A 15,475-nucleotide genomic window follows, 5' to 3' on the forward strand; every position below is an offset into this window, starting at 1 on the left:
ACGGTATATAAAACGCCTAAATAAATAAAAATGTCACAGCCTATGTAGAATCTGTTTTTTCTCTGGACCAATATGGCTTCTAGAGCTGTGCTGTACATCTTCTCCTGATAGCATATCTACTTAAGGTTTCCCTTTTCTTTCTGTATAATACAGGCTGGAGAATGCAGCATGAACATGGGTATCACTTTTGGAATGGAGCCTAGTCATTTTACAATTATAGATAGATGACTCAGACATCATTGCTGTATTTTAGGGCCAGATGTACTACAGAGTTTTACCCATTTTTTGTCTATGGAAAAATGCTTTGTACATTTAGTCTCCTTTGCTTCTGTCCTCTAGGGGCCTGAAGGGAAACCAGGCAAACAGGGTGAAAGGGGCCAACTGGGTGCAAAGGTAAAACACATATTTTCCTTCTATGTTTATAATAATTCTCCAACCACCATGATGTGTGCAGCTACATTTTCATTAAGAATTGCAACAATGCAAACTTTGGCAGCCAGCCAGCCACTGCCCTGCCTCCTCTTCAGTCATTTTCAGGTTAAGTATCACTTTCTCTACCCAGGGACTGTCTACAAACTCCCCAGGCATAAAGCTTTAACATTGGCTAGGAACCATCTGACAATTAACCACTCTAGAAACATTTAGGAACAGCTAATAATCAGTAACTATAGCATTACTATCTAATAATAAAGGGATGTGAATTGTTTTTCTGACGGATGAAAATATTGTACGATATTTTCTCAACTGTCAGGAATTGGGGGGTCCCCAAAAGCGTTGGGAAAACCCCACATGGGGGGCGGGAAGAAAGGGCACACAAAAACAACCCCCAAACCCACCCTGACCCTTTAAATCTCATTATTTAGAATCCCCCACCCTCCCCACCCCCCCCCCCAAAACTTTTCTAAAGTACCTGGTGGTCCAGCGGGGGTCCCGGGAGTGATCTCCCGCTCTCGGGCCGTTGGCTGCCACTAATCAAAATGGCATCGATGGCCCTTTGCCCTTTCCATGTGACAGGGGCTATCGGTGCCATTGACCGGCCCCTGTCACATGGTAGGAGCAATGGATGGCCCGTGCCATTGTTCCTACCAGGTGACAGGGGCCGGCCAATGGCACCGATAGCCCCTGTCACATGGAAAGGGCAAAGGGCCATCGGCACCATTTTGATTAGTGGCAGCCAACGGGCCCGAGAGCGGGAGATCACTCCCGGGAACCCCGCTGGACCACCAGGTACTTTAGAAAAGTTTTGGGGGGGTCGGGAGGGTGGGGGATTCTAAATAATGAGATTTAAAGGGTCGGGTGTTTTGGTTTTTTTTCGGCTCGGGACAGCCGAAAAAAAAAGCGGTCCCGCCGGAAACTAAAATTTCCTGCGGTTTTAGTACGAACACGATTCCGGAAACGATTCACATCTCTTAATCATCCTTGCTTTGAGTAAACCCAGGCTGAACCAGGCTCTGCAGTGAACACCTGTCTTTGTTTTGCAGGGTAATATGGGCTTTCAAGGGCACTTGGGAGAGACTGGTCTTCCGGGAGTCACAGGTCTCATTGGGAACAAAGGCTCTAAAGCATCCAGAGGAACTCTGGGGCCTATGGTAAAGAGAGAAATGTATTAGAAAACCTAATAAAGAAATGCAGCAGTAATCACTAAGGAGATTTCTTAAGCAGACCATAAACATGAGCAGCCTTTGACTTATGCTTGTGTATTGTTAGTGACACTAGTTCTTTCCTAATGCACATGGACAAAGAAGAAGAAGCTAGAAACCTTTTAACCATAAACATTTTTTGTTTACAGTAATGTTCAGCAGATAGAGGGGCTCAGAGAGAAAGGGAAGAGTGGCAACAAAATGATTGACAAAGAGGGGAGAACAGAGTCAGAGGGGAGGGGGAGGGGGAGGGGGGAAGCAGCAATGACAAAGAAGGGAAGAGTAGTGACAGGTGCAGAGAGAAAGGAAAGAATAGCAACAGAGGGTCAAAGAGAGAAGAGAGATGTTACTATATTAGAAGTGAAAGAGGGTCCAAGTGAGAAGGACAAGCAGAGACAGACCGAAAGGAGGAAAGAGTAGCAAGAGAGGAATAAAGAGAAAATAGAAGGGAATAAAAGGTGCAATGTTAGACCAATGGTCCCAGCATTCTGCCAGTGTGGGTCACTTGGAAGTACTTGGCAGATCCCAACGAGAAGATCTGTTCCACAATACTTACTTCCTGAAGAGTTGGCAAATCTGAGCTCTACCTGGTTAATAATTGTTAATTAACTACTCTTTCAGGAACCTGTCCAAACCTTTTTCCCCATTTTGTCAAAAATTTCAAGCAAGTTATACTTCATATTTGTCAGGAACTCAAATGTCTAATGATTTTACTCAGTGGTCATACTCCAATCTATATAACAATCGGGAAATGTGTAATCTTGGTTTTCCACCTCTTGAAATGATTTTCTCTCTCTCTTGCTTGTTCCCTTAGGGCTCACCAGGGAGAATGGGTATTCAGGGAGAGCCTGGATTACTTGGTTACCAGGTAAAGTACCTTCTGAAAAATACTATTCTGATATAAGAACATGTGACTTAAAATGTGCACAGTTCCTTTTATGTCACCACAAATCCGCTAAATAGCAAATCCTATGGAAAGTGATGCATCATGGTGTCACATCTGTTTATTTTAACTTATTAGGTATAATGGAGTAAACATGTTTTTCCTGAGGTTTGGATAGCTGGCCATTAGAGAGAACTGAAGAGGAGGCACTGGATGCCAGAAAAGAGATAATGTCATTTTTGGGCAAAGCTCGCTGGAAATTGTATGTAACAGAGAGTCAAATTCTGCCCCGTAAGCAGTCTGCCATTCACTTGCATGCAGCAGTGGCTTCAGCTGGTCTGACTGCCCTTCGTGTGTGTCAGAGGTCTCAACCAGACCTTGCCCCTGTAGTGATGCCACTGTAATATCAGTATGTTAGATATACCACTCCCCACTGGAGTAGTTGTAAAGTTGTATAAAATCCCTGCACCCATGTGATGCAGAAGAAAAGGGGACATGATTCCAAGACCTGGAGCTCTGCTGAGGTGCCATCTCTCCACAGAATGGTGCCAGTGGGCTTATCTCTCCAGAGGGAAGGTTGGAGCGAAAGAGAGGAGAAGGGTTCCTGCTCAGTGAAAGTGGCTGGAACCAGGGCAAAGATTGGCCAGACCTTGCTTGAAAGGAAGGAGTCCAACAGGGAGAAGTCCTGAAATTCCAGAATGAGAAGAAGTAATGAGATGGAGAAAATCTGAGTCTGAGGAAGAGGAGATGTTGTTAGAGACTGAGGTTCAGAGGTCCAAGGAAGATCAACCTGACTTGGTAAAGCCCTTAGAGTTGCTGTTTGACCCAATAAAAGTAGCCAGAGGCGCAATCAAAAAACCGAAGTAAGAGAGAAGAACAGAGAAGATCTATCACCCAAAAGGTACTGAAAGGGCCATGGTGGAAAGGTACCTTCCACAAGAGCTGACCTGTTTGGGAATGTAGTGAAAGAGACTGAGATTGGTTTGTTTTTGTATTTTTGACTGTGTACAGCGTGGTGCACTAACCGGTAGTGTATTGTTGGAATTTGTTTTTGCTTGCCTGCTACCAGTTGCAGTAAGACTATATTTTGAACAACAGTTTGGAGTTGACTGAGGTTATTTTTGTGTGACTGGACTGGTGTGCAGAAGAACCTCAGAGACAAAAATCCCAAGGGCCTTGAAAAGACTTTCTTTTCCCCCTTGTGCAAGCACCCTGGAGGTCATGGGGCTCTGCATACTCTGTGGCCCTCCCATGTTCCCCCATGCCCAAGAGCTGACTGAGACAGGGGCTACACCTAGTTCAGGAGTAGGCAACTCTAGTCTTGGATTGCTGACTTGGTTGCTGCAACTCTGTTTTAAACAGTATCTCACAATACAATATGAAGAGACTCCAGCTCTTTCAGAGTACAGCTGCCAGAAGTTTGGTAGGAGCCAGAACAACTGACCACATAAAACCAATACTACATCAACTGCACTGGCTCCCAGTCAAAAGAAGAACAAAATTCAAAATTCTTTGCTTTATCTTCAAGTGCATGAATAAACAAGCCCCAGAAGTACTTCCTCATCTTCTTTGCTCTTACACACCCACAAGGGAACTCCAGTCCTCTCAATTGGCTCTTCTTTCCTCCCCTTCTCTGGCTGCTTCCAGATTGTCCTATACAAGACTTTGTGCTTTCAGCTGTAATGCACCAAAAATTTGGGACAAGGTACCACTACACCTGCGCTTGAATTCTGCTACCTCACAGTCAGAAAAAAAAAAGCTAAGGCATGGGTTTTCAGCCAGGCCTTTCCTGCAGAAGACCTTCAGTCCTCTAACTTAACTACCTGAACTTTGAATAAGGACTATTCATTATACACCTTTGGATTCCTAATGCTCTTCCAACTGTAAATTTGATTTTAAACTTAAAGTTGATTCAAATGGCACAGTTTGCTTTAAATTTGTTGTAATCCACTCTGAGGCCATCCATGGTAAAAGGCAGAATATCAAATCTCTATAAATATATAACAAGAAGGTCATGCATGGTTGTCGAGGATATTCTGCTCTTCAGCACTTCAAAGTGGATTACATTCAGGTACTGTAGGTATTTCCCTGTCCTCAGAGGGTTTATAGTCTAACCACTAGATTCCTCATTCTGCTATATTTATAGTTATTTCCCACAGTGTTGCCAGCGATAATGTGAAAAACATTATCGCCCGCAGCACTGCCAGGAGATAACTCCGACCAAACCCTGCCCACTCGCCTCTCCTTCTCCTAATTTTAATTATACCGCCGCGATACCGGCACATCGCACAATAAAGAATGACCCTACAAGTTTGTACCTGAGGCAGCAGAGGGTAAAGTGATGCGCCCAAGGTCACAAGGAGCAACAGTGGGATTTGAACCCTGGTTTCCCTGACTCTAACCACTAGGCTACTCCTCACTGTATGGAGTTATGCGGGTTGGTATTTAACCCCTGATATGTAGGCCTAAAATGCTTTGATGACTTAAGCTTTAGAAAACAAGTTTGCTTACCTGTAAACATAGTTCTCTGTAAGCAGCAGGATGAATTGGCCATTATGCTTGGGTGATGTTAACTGATGGCATCAACACAGATGAAGAAGATAACCGAGGAAGAGACCTCTTCTGGTCTAGCAAGGAGACTTCCAGAAGGAAGTCAGAGTGGACGGAGGCCATTTCTTCACCCTCTGATTTGTGAAGGGATTCCCCTGGAGGAGGAGGATCCATTACCTCATTACCCTCAAAGTGAAGTATTCACCAGCGTAGTACTTGAAGAACCCCACTATGTGGGAAAATTTCCTTCATCTTGGACAGGAGAAGTTCTTATCTCTCCTCTTCGGTTTTCAGAGCTTAAGGAAGCAAAGAAATTCCTCACTAACTACAATAATTGGCCTCCTGCTTATTGAAGGCTCTCGGAATCAGAGCTGGAGGTTCAACATCCTCTTCAGAAACACAGATCTGCTCATCCTCTCCGAAGGCTGCCAGTAAAGCTGATGAGGAACCTAGTACCATAGAAGGATTCCCTGCCAAAATGGCAGCTGGCTATGACGTACTCTATGCCAGATGCATCAACAAATCCCATTGACTATCACCCCACTCTATAGATGGCACAGATAGCTCCTTCCGCACCATGATGTATGCATTGAAGCACTTCACTCTGACATCACTGATGGTGTTGTGATTTGCTGTGCCAAGTGTGTTGACTGTGCCTTGCAATATGAGTTCCAAGTTGAGAACACAAACGGAACCCTGGTCGGCCTTGGGTCTGAAGTAAACAAATGACTTGGTGGTATGGGAATCCTCCATGCCATGAACAAAGATGACACATTTATTTATTTATTTATTTATATGTTTTTATATACCGACATTAGATCAGTGATGTCACATCGGTTTACAGAAGAACAGAAATAAGGGGGGGGGGGGGGTGGCGGTTCTTATTTCTTACAATGAACGTAATAAACACATGCACTGAGACTAAGACCTATCTTGTTTTCAAGGAAGGCACCACTCCAGAGAAGCCATGTGCCAATAGCTCTGATCTTTTCTTCAATTCTGGCACGCGCAAGTTATAAAATCATGGGTTGGCGCACGCAAGGGGGTGCACAATTGTGCACTTTGTGCGCGCCGAGTCGCGCTGCCTTCCCCCGTTCCCTTCTCCCTAACCTGACCTTCCCCTAGCCTTTCCCCCCTAGCCCTATTCTAAACTAACCCCCCAAAATGTTTATCTTTACCTTTGCGTCCCTCCCCACCCATTCCTGCCCCTTCCCCGCCCCTTTTTGCAAGCCCCAGGACTTACACGCATCCCGGGCACTTTGCCTGGCCTTTTTAAAATAGGCCCGGCAGGCGTAGACCTGGTTACGCGCGTAACCCTTTTAAAATCTGGCCCTTAACCTTTTCAGTTGCTCCTTCAGTTTTTTCCTAGCCATTTTCCTCATTTTATCATAGTTACCTTTCTCAAAGTTAAATACTGTCATGGTAGATTTTTTTTTTTTTTTGCCGTCCCTCCAGTTAAGTCAAATTTGATAATATTGTGATCACTATTGCCAGGTGGCTCCAACACTGTTACCTCTCGCACCAAATCCTGTATTCCACTAAGGACTAGGTCTAAAGTAGTTTCCCCTCTTGTTTCTTCTTGTACCAGCTGCTCCATGAAGCAGTCATTTATTTCGTCTAGGAACTTTACTTCTCTAGAATGTCCTGATGTAACATTCATCAGTCAATACTGGGATAATTGAAATCTCCCATTATTACTTTGCTGCTGATTTTGTTAGCTTCTCTAATTTCTTTTAGCATTTCATTGTGTGGTAGTTCATTCTGGCCAGGTGGACGGTAATATACCCCCCATTACTATTTTATTCCCTTTTTCACCTGGAATTTCTATCCATAAAAATTCAAAATTTCATTTTGTTTCCTGCAGAACTTTTATCCTGTTTGACTCAATGCTCTCTTGAACATACAGTGCCACCTCTCCGCCCATTTGATCCATCCTTTCATTTTTATATAATTTGTACCCTGGTATCACAGTGTCCCATTGGTTATCCTCCTTCTACTAGGTCTCTGAGATGCCAGTTATATCTACCTCTTCATCCAGTGCCACACACTCTAACTCTCCCATCCTTAGACTTCTAGCATTTGAATTTAAAATTTCAAAGTATGTTTCTTGTTTGTATTAACAACCTGCTCATCAGTTGCCAGGGGTAATTTAGAATCTTTCTGCACTTTACTTAAAGGCACCTGGTCCCCTTTGGCATTTATTGCAACCTCTCTACTGGGATGCTCTATTTTCCCTATTTTCTTAGTTTCCTTCAAAGATACATCATTCCGAACCATACACTTCTGAGTGACTATCGGCCTTCCCCCATCATCTAGTTTTAAAGCTGCGCTATCTCCTTTTTTTTCACTCATATCTTTATTGTTTTATATTTAATACAACTGTGCCAGCAGCTTGGTTCCACTCTGGTGAAGGTGGAGGCCACCCTTTCGGAAAAGCCCCTCCTCCCCTTCCCCAACATCTTTTGCTACTTAAATTCTCAATCCTCCCTTTTAAGCCCTTTAAAAAAAGAGTTCTGTTTCAGAGGCTACTGAGGCAATGGTAGGAAATGTTTAAAGCAGCAAGACAGGAAAAGGCACCAGGTTCCAAAAGGTAGAAAAACTTTGAGAGACTGGGACTCGTCCATGCGGTAGCTCGATGAAGAAAGACTGAGGGGCTCACAATGCAGTGAGGTCTGATCATTGAACTGCATGAGAAAAAGAAGGGGTAACCGGCAGCTGGATGGCAGCCCAGATAGAAGTGGCAGACCACCAGAGTATGGGAAGTGGGGGGAGGAGAGAGACTGAGAGCTGCATCGTTGGATGATATCACTCATGCAAATGGCTAATTCATGGCTCCTTGTTGAAAGAGAACTGAGTTGTGACCTGTGAATAATGGACTTCAGTATAAATAAAGAGAGGAAAGCTATGACTGAGTTTCACACTCTGGGAAGGGGAGAAAAAGCAAGTCTCCATCCCAAAGAGATTACTGAAGGGAGTGCAACCTCACAGATGAGAAAGTAACTCACCTGAATTCAAGTGATTTTTCAGTGACAAACTAGCCTCCTCATTGGCTTCATGATGTAATGTAAGATATCATTTGACTTTCAACTAATCTGCGTTTTTTAAATTGTTGCCTACTGATAAAACAATTGCTGCCTTATCTTCCTCACCTAGACAAGTCAGTACTTGCGCTCTCTCAATTATTCCTGTGTCTCCTTCAGCTGACAGAAAGCAAACATTTTTTAAATGTTTGGTTACCTGGATTTCTAGAGTCAGGTCCATTCGCAATCAAGAAAATTTTACACTCACAGAAGGTATTATACTCACCGAATGGTCTTGGTATTTTCAACAGGGGCATGTAGGACCACAAGGTTCTATTGGACCACCTGGACAAAAAGGTGAAAAGGTAATTGTTAATACGTAATGTATCTATCCCTCATTCTATGTCTTCAGGCACACACTGTGGTCAGAACTATGGCAATACCGAGACATACGGGCATGGTAGTGTTTGTTCCTCAATTATAATTTCTAGGGCCTCCTACCTGTTTCTGACTTTCCCTCCCCCCACCCCTACTTGTATCTCCAAAATCCCCACTTTCCTTTTCTGCTCCCTTCCTATTTGTGCCTCTATCTCTCTCCCCTCCATGTACCAGTGGTCTGTGCTTCTAACTGGTCTGTTCTTCAGCTGCAGGCACACCCCCTCCCCTTTTCCTCCCACAAGGCTCAATGATTAGCTGTTTGAACTGTGCAAGTCTCCATAGAGACTGCAGCACATTCAAACAGATGATCATTGAAGTGCATGGTTGAAAAAGGAGGGCTCCAATCAGCTGGACAGAGGGCCAGTTAGAAGAAGAGACTGCCAAAGTATTGGGAGGGGGTGAAGAGAGATGGAACCTGGGAAGCAGAGGGAGATAGGGAGAGAGTGGGAACTGGGATTTAATGGGGCTTAGAGGAAAAGTGGGGCTTCCAGATTGGATAGAGTTTGAGGATGACAGCAGGGACTTGGGAGAAAGAAAGACCTCAGGGATAGGAGGAAAGTGGGGAATCTGAGACTGGATAGGGCTTAATATAAAAGCATAAAATATCTTATGCTAGGTCAGACAAATTCCTTCAAGCCCAGAATCCTGTTCCTGACAGTGGCCAGTTAAGGCTTTTCAAAGTCTACCTGACTAATAATTGTTCATGGACCTTTCCTCTAGGAACTTGTCCAAACCTCTTTTAAACCCTGCTATGCTAGTTGCCTTGACCACATCCAGAGTTTGATTAGGCCTGCATTTTTACTGCTTTACTTCTAACTTGCCAGTAATTCTAGTCTTCTCTATTTTCCTCATTTGGGGCTGCTTTCCATTTTTTTGAAAGATACCTGTTTGGATTTAATTGCCTCTTTTACTTCATCATTAAACCATGCTAACAGTCGTTTGATCTTCTTTTGACCTTTGCTTAATGCATGGAATACATTTTATCTGGGCTTCCAAGATGGTAGTTTTAAACAGTAAGCGACCACCTCACAAGATTTCAACAATAACCATAGAAAGAGGTGAAAAGAATTATTAAAATACAAAAAAATTCCCAAGGATCTGTATCAACAGTGTGTGATGAGCAAGTGTAATCCACTGCCTCTTGCCTACAATGTGCCACAAGTAATTATCAGACACCAGCACTATATTATCCCATTATATACTGAAACCTGGAGAGAGTTTTTTAATCTATTCTTATATTCAATATTTATTGCACATAAAAATGTTGCCCTAATTTTTACTTATCTTAACTGATGCCTTGCATGTAATATCACAGTAACTGATATTCTTGTTTGAAAAAAACAGCATTAATCTGTGCAGATTTGATCACCCAGCAGGGCTAGATTTTCAAATGTTGATCTAATCAGCTAAATTCTACTTAGCCAGCTAGATTCTTTAAAAATTGGACCCATATTTTTAAAATACACTTGCCAGATTGTAATTGGTTAAAAAATTTAAACTCAAACTTATGTAAACCATTGACTGGACCCAAAGAATGTACCTCAAGCAGGGTTTATAGTGGTAAAGTATTCTCCTGATGTTAATACATTCTGAAAGTCCAAGATTCTCTGTCAGGGGGAGGGGGAGATTACCTTCTAGGCCATGAATGTTGTTCAGTAGTTCGTTACATATTAAAGTTTATGGTATGCAGCAATAATAATGCTGGAAGCAACTGATGGTTTCCAACTTAACTTTTACTGAAGAAAGAAATTTGATGAAAATATTAAGTTACAAAGTCTTGGTATTTACAATCCATTCTACAGCTTCAGATCTAATAAATTTGTGACTTTCAGCTTCCAGTTAATATATTCTTGTCTCAATCCAATGAATGGGGTAGTTTTTAAGCTGCCTCCCACCATTTGGTGAATGGGATAATATCCCATTATAGATGTACTAATTCAAAGTTCCATACTTATCCCGTTAGTTCGGTCATTCTCCTTACTTTCTTTACTGGTATCTGGAAGATACCTCCATACTCCTCTCTTCTGTATATCAATGAGAAAATTGTGGTGAACACCAGATAGTACCATGTTTTAGAGTCTATCAAGCTAGGGATAACTAAAGGGTCCACACACTAAAATGGTGGCATTGGTTTATATACTCTAGTGATTCAATGAAATAGACACTTAGAGCCGACAGCTATGGAGAAAAATGTTTTTTGATTAAATGCTATAAATCTTATATAATAAGGTATACCTTATGAAGAATAGAGGCAGAGTGCTACACAAAGCACCAGTATAAAACTCTCCCTCTAATGATTTTGCTGATAATAAAACATTACATAGGAGTTATACTTATCAATTGTCAACCCCTAAATTAAGTTGCGCAGTTGTTATGATTGGCTTTTTACTATAAACAATCAATCTGAATGGCCATATGTTAATTTGCTCTTGCTCTGCATGTAAATTAATCTTCGCTTTGTATGCAAATGTTATCTATGGACCTGAAGTGCCAGCACTTCATTGATGTTTCTAAACATAATGTCTGTAACACTGTGGTCCAGTACTTTTCTGTTAATACAGCATTTTTATCTAGCTTCTCTCCATCTGCGGCATCTTCCTGTCTAGCAAAACCAAAGTATAAAACTGAAGCAAAAATGCTATAAAATATTTGGCAGTAATTATAAAGCTACTTATGATCAAAAATTTAGGAGAACAAGAATAATGACCTTTTTGTGTGACATGTTAAAAAGTGTTTCACTGCCTCTTTACTTCAAGTCATTCCTGCAGTAGGTGCTATGAGCACCACATCACTAGGGGATCCACCATTCTAGTCTTCTATATGGGGAGCTACAACCCAAAATAACACTATGCCTGTTCCCCTGTGACCAATGAAACAAATCCACTGTAGTAGAGATCCTTTAGGCTTTCTATGGTGGAGAGATGGTGAGGGAAATTTTCAAAGCTGTTTGCACGGATGAATAGACATGTCTAAAAATTGCTCTCCTTGTAGTGGATAAAAAGTATGCATGTACTTTTAGCCGCATAAAAAGGGGCATTCTTTTGGGTGTGCTTAGGTCGGTGGAGAAAATGACTATGGTGTTCCTTTTTCAGCCACTGTGCTGCTCGGCTAGTTAGCCAGGTAAACATATCCGGCTAATTAGCAGGGAATATTCAGTGGTGCAACCCCGCTGCTGAATATACCCGGCTATCTTAAAGTTAGCCAGGTACGTCTAACTGGCCAACTTTAGGGCAGCCCTGTGGCCCGACCAGAGTTAGCTGCATAGGTTAAGTAGAGTTAGCCACAAAACTTATGTGGCTAACTCTGTTCCACCCAGAAATGACTCCCCGCCCGCCCCCAGAAATGGCGGGGGCGGGCGAGCTACCACCCGGCTCTCATTATAGCCGGGTAGCCACTTATGTAGATAACGTTTCATTTATCCATCTAAATGGCTTTTGAATATTGACTAGAGATGTGAATCGTGTCCTCGATCGTCTAACGATCGATTCGGCTGGGGAGGGGGAGGGAATCGTATTGTTGCCGTTTGGGTGTGTAAAGTATCGTGAAAATCGTTAAAATCATGAGCCGGCACACTAAAACCCCCTAAAACCCACCCCCGACCCTTTAAATTAAATCCCCCACCCTCCCGAACCCCCCCCCCCAAATGCCTTAAATTACCTGGGGGTCCAGCGGCACACTAAAACAACGGCACACTAAAAAACACTGCACACTAAAACCCCCTAAACCCCACCCCGACCCTTTAAATTAAACCCCCCACCCTCCCGAACCCCCCCCCCCAAATGCCTTAAATTACCTGGGGGTCCGTAGCCTTAAATTACCTTCATAGCGGCGGTCCGTAGCTAAATCGGGGGAAGGGGGAGAGCAGGAAAAGCGGCACACTAAATCGTGTAGTCTTCAGCCGGCGCCATTTTGCAAATGGCCGCCGCAAAATGCGGCGGCCATAGACCAAAATGATTCGACGCAGGAGGTCGTTCCGGACCCCCGCTGACATTTGGCAAGTCTTGTGGGGGTCAGGAGGCCCCCCCAAGCTGGCCAAAAGTTCCTGGGGTCCAGCGGGGGTCCGTGAGCGATTTCCTGCCCCGAATCGTTTTCCGTACGGAAAATGGCGCCGGCAGGAGATCGACTGCAGGAGGGTCGTTCAGCCGGGGTCCGGACCCTCGCTGAACGACCTCCTGCAGTCGATCTCCTGCCGCCCATTTTCCGTACGTAAAACGATTTGCGGCAGGAAATCGCTCACGGACCCCCGCTGACCCCCAGGAACTTTTGGCCAGCTTGGGGGGGCCTCCTGACCCCCACAAGACTTGCCAAAAGTCCAGCGGAGGTCGGAACGACCTCCTGCGTCGAATCGTTTTTGGTCTATGGCCGCCGCCATTTTGCGGCGGCCATTTTGCAAAATGGCGTCGGCTGAAGACTACACGATTTAGTGTGCCGCTTTTCCTGCTCTCCCCCTTCCCCCGATTTAGCTACGGACCGCCACTACGGAGGTAATTTAAGGCTACGGACCCCCAGGTAATTTAAGGCATTTGGGGGGGGAGGGGGGATTTAATTTAAAGGGTCGGGGTGGGTTTTAGGGGGTTTTAGTGTGCCGTGTTTTAGTGTGCTGCTGGACCCCCAGGTAATTTAAGGCATTTGGGGGGGGTTCGGGAGGGTGGGGGATTTAATTTAAAGGGTCGGGGTGGGTTTTAGGGTGTTTTAGTGTGCCGGTTTTCCTGCCCTCCCCCTTCCCTCGATTTACGATTTTTTGACGATAAATCGGGGGAATTGGTATTGTATCGTGGCCCTAACGATTTTTGACGATTTAAAATATATTGGACGATAGTTTTAAATCGGTCAAAAAACGATTCACATCCCTAATATTGACCCTCCATGTATACATAACATTTTCAAAAGCACAAATATTGTTTTCCCTACAAGGGAGCAGGCTCAAAATACAAGGGCAGCTTTAACCTCCATACGTCATGCAAATCTACCCTTGTAGTTCCAAACTATGTGGAGTGTTTGAAAGTTGCCCCAGGATCGGATGGGGGTGGGAGGGAGGGAAGGTTGGGATGTTACTGACTTTTCAATTGTGTATTTCCTATTCTGTTATCTTGCCTGATGGTTTGAAAAACCCCTTTCAGTTTGGGTAGCCAATGTTAGTTGTTATTGTTCTAGATTTGGAATGCACTTGCATAGAGTATGAGGAGGGCTGGGCGCGCCCGCTCGTGGCTATTACTAAACGTATTGTGTTATATTTATCTCAATAGAAAGATTTAAACATAAAAATAAAAGTTGCCCCATAGGCTAAATATGAGATATAGCCATCTATAGTGTCCTTGCTGTATTCATACTAATATTGATTCCTACAGGGAGAGCAGGGGGATGATGGAAAGGCTGAGGGACTTCCCGGACTTCCTGGAGACAGAGTAAGAAGCTTTCCTAAACTTATCACCCTGCTTCTCTCCCATGCTTAATGATTTTTCATTTCTGTGTTGACATTTGTATTAATCCTCATGCTTTCATGTACATTGATGCACTGTAATATAATATTTGATTCTCACTGTAGATTCTAAAAGACAACAGTTAAAGTGGAAAACGGACTGGACTCTTTGCAGTTAACCTCCACCCTAATTTGTTTTTTCTTGTAGGGCGCTGTTGGTGACCCAGGAGAAAAAGGAGAAGAGGGAGATCCTGGTTATCTTGTAAGTCTGATATTGAAATGCTTCCTTATGGCATTAATAGTATGGCCTCTTGTACCAATATTCTCTTATCCCCAGTGGAAAGTCTAAATTCATTGCTTATCTGAGAAGGGACATCAAGAAAAGAGTTCCTGTGGCAGCCTTTATAGAGATTGTACCTATTCCTTCTGAAAATATTCATTTCACACCTTCACTACATACATACACACTGTAATTTCTTATACATGAACTTAGCAATAGAATCTCCAGGGACTGCCTTGCCTTCCTCAGCACTTTTAGAGGAAACGCATAACAGCAGACAGTTTCATTTCATCCTTTCTTTTTTAAAGGGTCAAGACGGTTTGGAAGGAGCTAGAGGAAAAGTCGGACAACAAGGTTTGATTGTAAGATAAATCCTTCCTATGTCAATTTAGCAATCGTATCCATCCACCTGCGGTATTGGGATGAAGGGGCTATTCCTTCTGCTATTATGTTATGATCCTGAGAACGAGGAAGAGGGGTTTTTCCCCTTTTCTCATACCAGAACTGGAAACTCCAAAATAAAATGATAATACAAATTTGAGTAATGCTAGATGGGGCTGTAAAATGGTGATAAGTATTTATAGAGAATAATAATTTCTTGCCCCAAAGAGCTTAGCATTCCATTTCATCTCTCAAAAGTGTTTTCAGAAGATTGTCTGGGGAAAATCATTGTTGCCTTACTATGAACACTTTATAGAATAAGGGTCTCAAATTCCAGTCCTCAAAGGCTGCAAACTGGACAGGCTGTCGGGATGCCCTTAATAAATATGCATGAGATTGATTTGCTTACAGTTGAGGCAGTGTTTATGCAAATATATCTCATGCATATTCATTATGGATATCCTGAAAACCTAAGTGGTTTCTGGCCCTTAAGGACCAGAATTTGAGACCCTTAGTATAGAAGCTCTTTCCAATTTCTTCATCCTCAATGAAGCCCTTAGTTTGGAGTTTGGCTCCATTTATTTTTCCTGAGATGGACTTTGCTATTGAGGACACGGCAAATATTTAACTTTGTGCTTTGAGAGATCTTTCTATAGGATAATTTCCAGATGATTTCTAAATTTTTTTATATAGGGAGATCCTGGCGTACGAGGCTTGCCAGGCCTAAAGGGAGCCAAAGGTGGTGAGGTAAGTTTCTTGTAATCTCAAGGTTTATCAAAAATCCCTTTTTTATTTATTTTATATTCTGCTATTCAGGTACTGTAGATATTTCTCTATCCCCAGCGGGCTTACAGTCTAACTGCT

The 15,475-nt window shown here is 43.2% G+C and overlaps 1 protein-coding gene across 2 annotated transcripts in view; it reads left to right on the forward strand.

The window, feature by feature from the left end:
• The window catches only part of LOC115096615 (collagen alpha-1(XXVII) chain B-like), a 514,116-nt gene that overhangs the window by 412,807 nt on the left and 85,834 nt on the right, over positions 1–15,475 (forward strand). For both annotated transcript variants that reach the window (XM_029611498.1, XM_029611499.1), the window contains exons 38-45: positions 340–393; positions 1,482–1,589; positions 2,455–2,508; positions 8,405–8,458; positions 13,880–13,936; positions 14,159–14,212; positions 14,539–14,592; positions 15,305–15,358. In XM_029611498.1, coding sequence (XP_029467358.1) covers positions 340–393; positions 1,482–1,589; positions 2,455–2,508; positions 8,405–8,458; positions 13,880–13,936; positions 14,159–14,212; positions 14,539–14,592; positions 15,305–15,358 — 489 coding nt within the window. The remainder of the gene's footprint in view (positions 1–339; positions 394–1,481; positions 1,590–2,454; positions 2,509–8,404; positions 8,459–13,879; positions 13,937–14,158; positions 14,213–14,538; positions 14,593–15,304; positions 15,359–15,475) is intronic.

Source organism: Rhinatrema bivittatum, chromosome 8 (genome assembly GCF_901001135.1).
Source record: "Rhinatrema bivittatum chromosome 8, aRhiBiv1.1, whole genome shotgun sequence".
In the NCBI taxonomy this organism is placed as follows: domain Eukaryota; kingdom Metazoa; phylum Chordata; class Amphibia; order Gymnophiona; family Rhinatrematidae; genus Rhinatrema; species Rhinatrema bivittatum.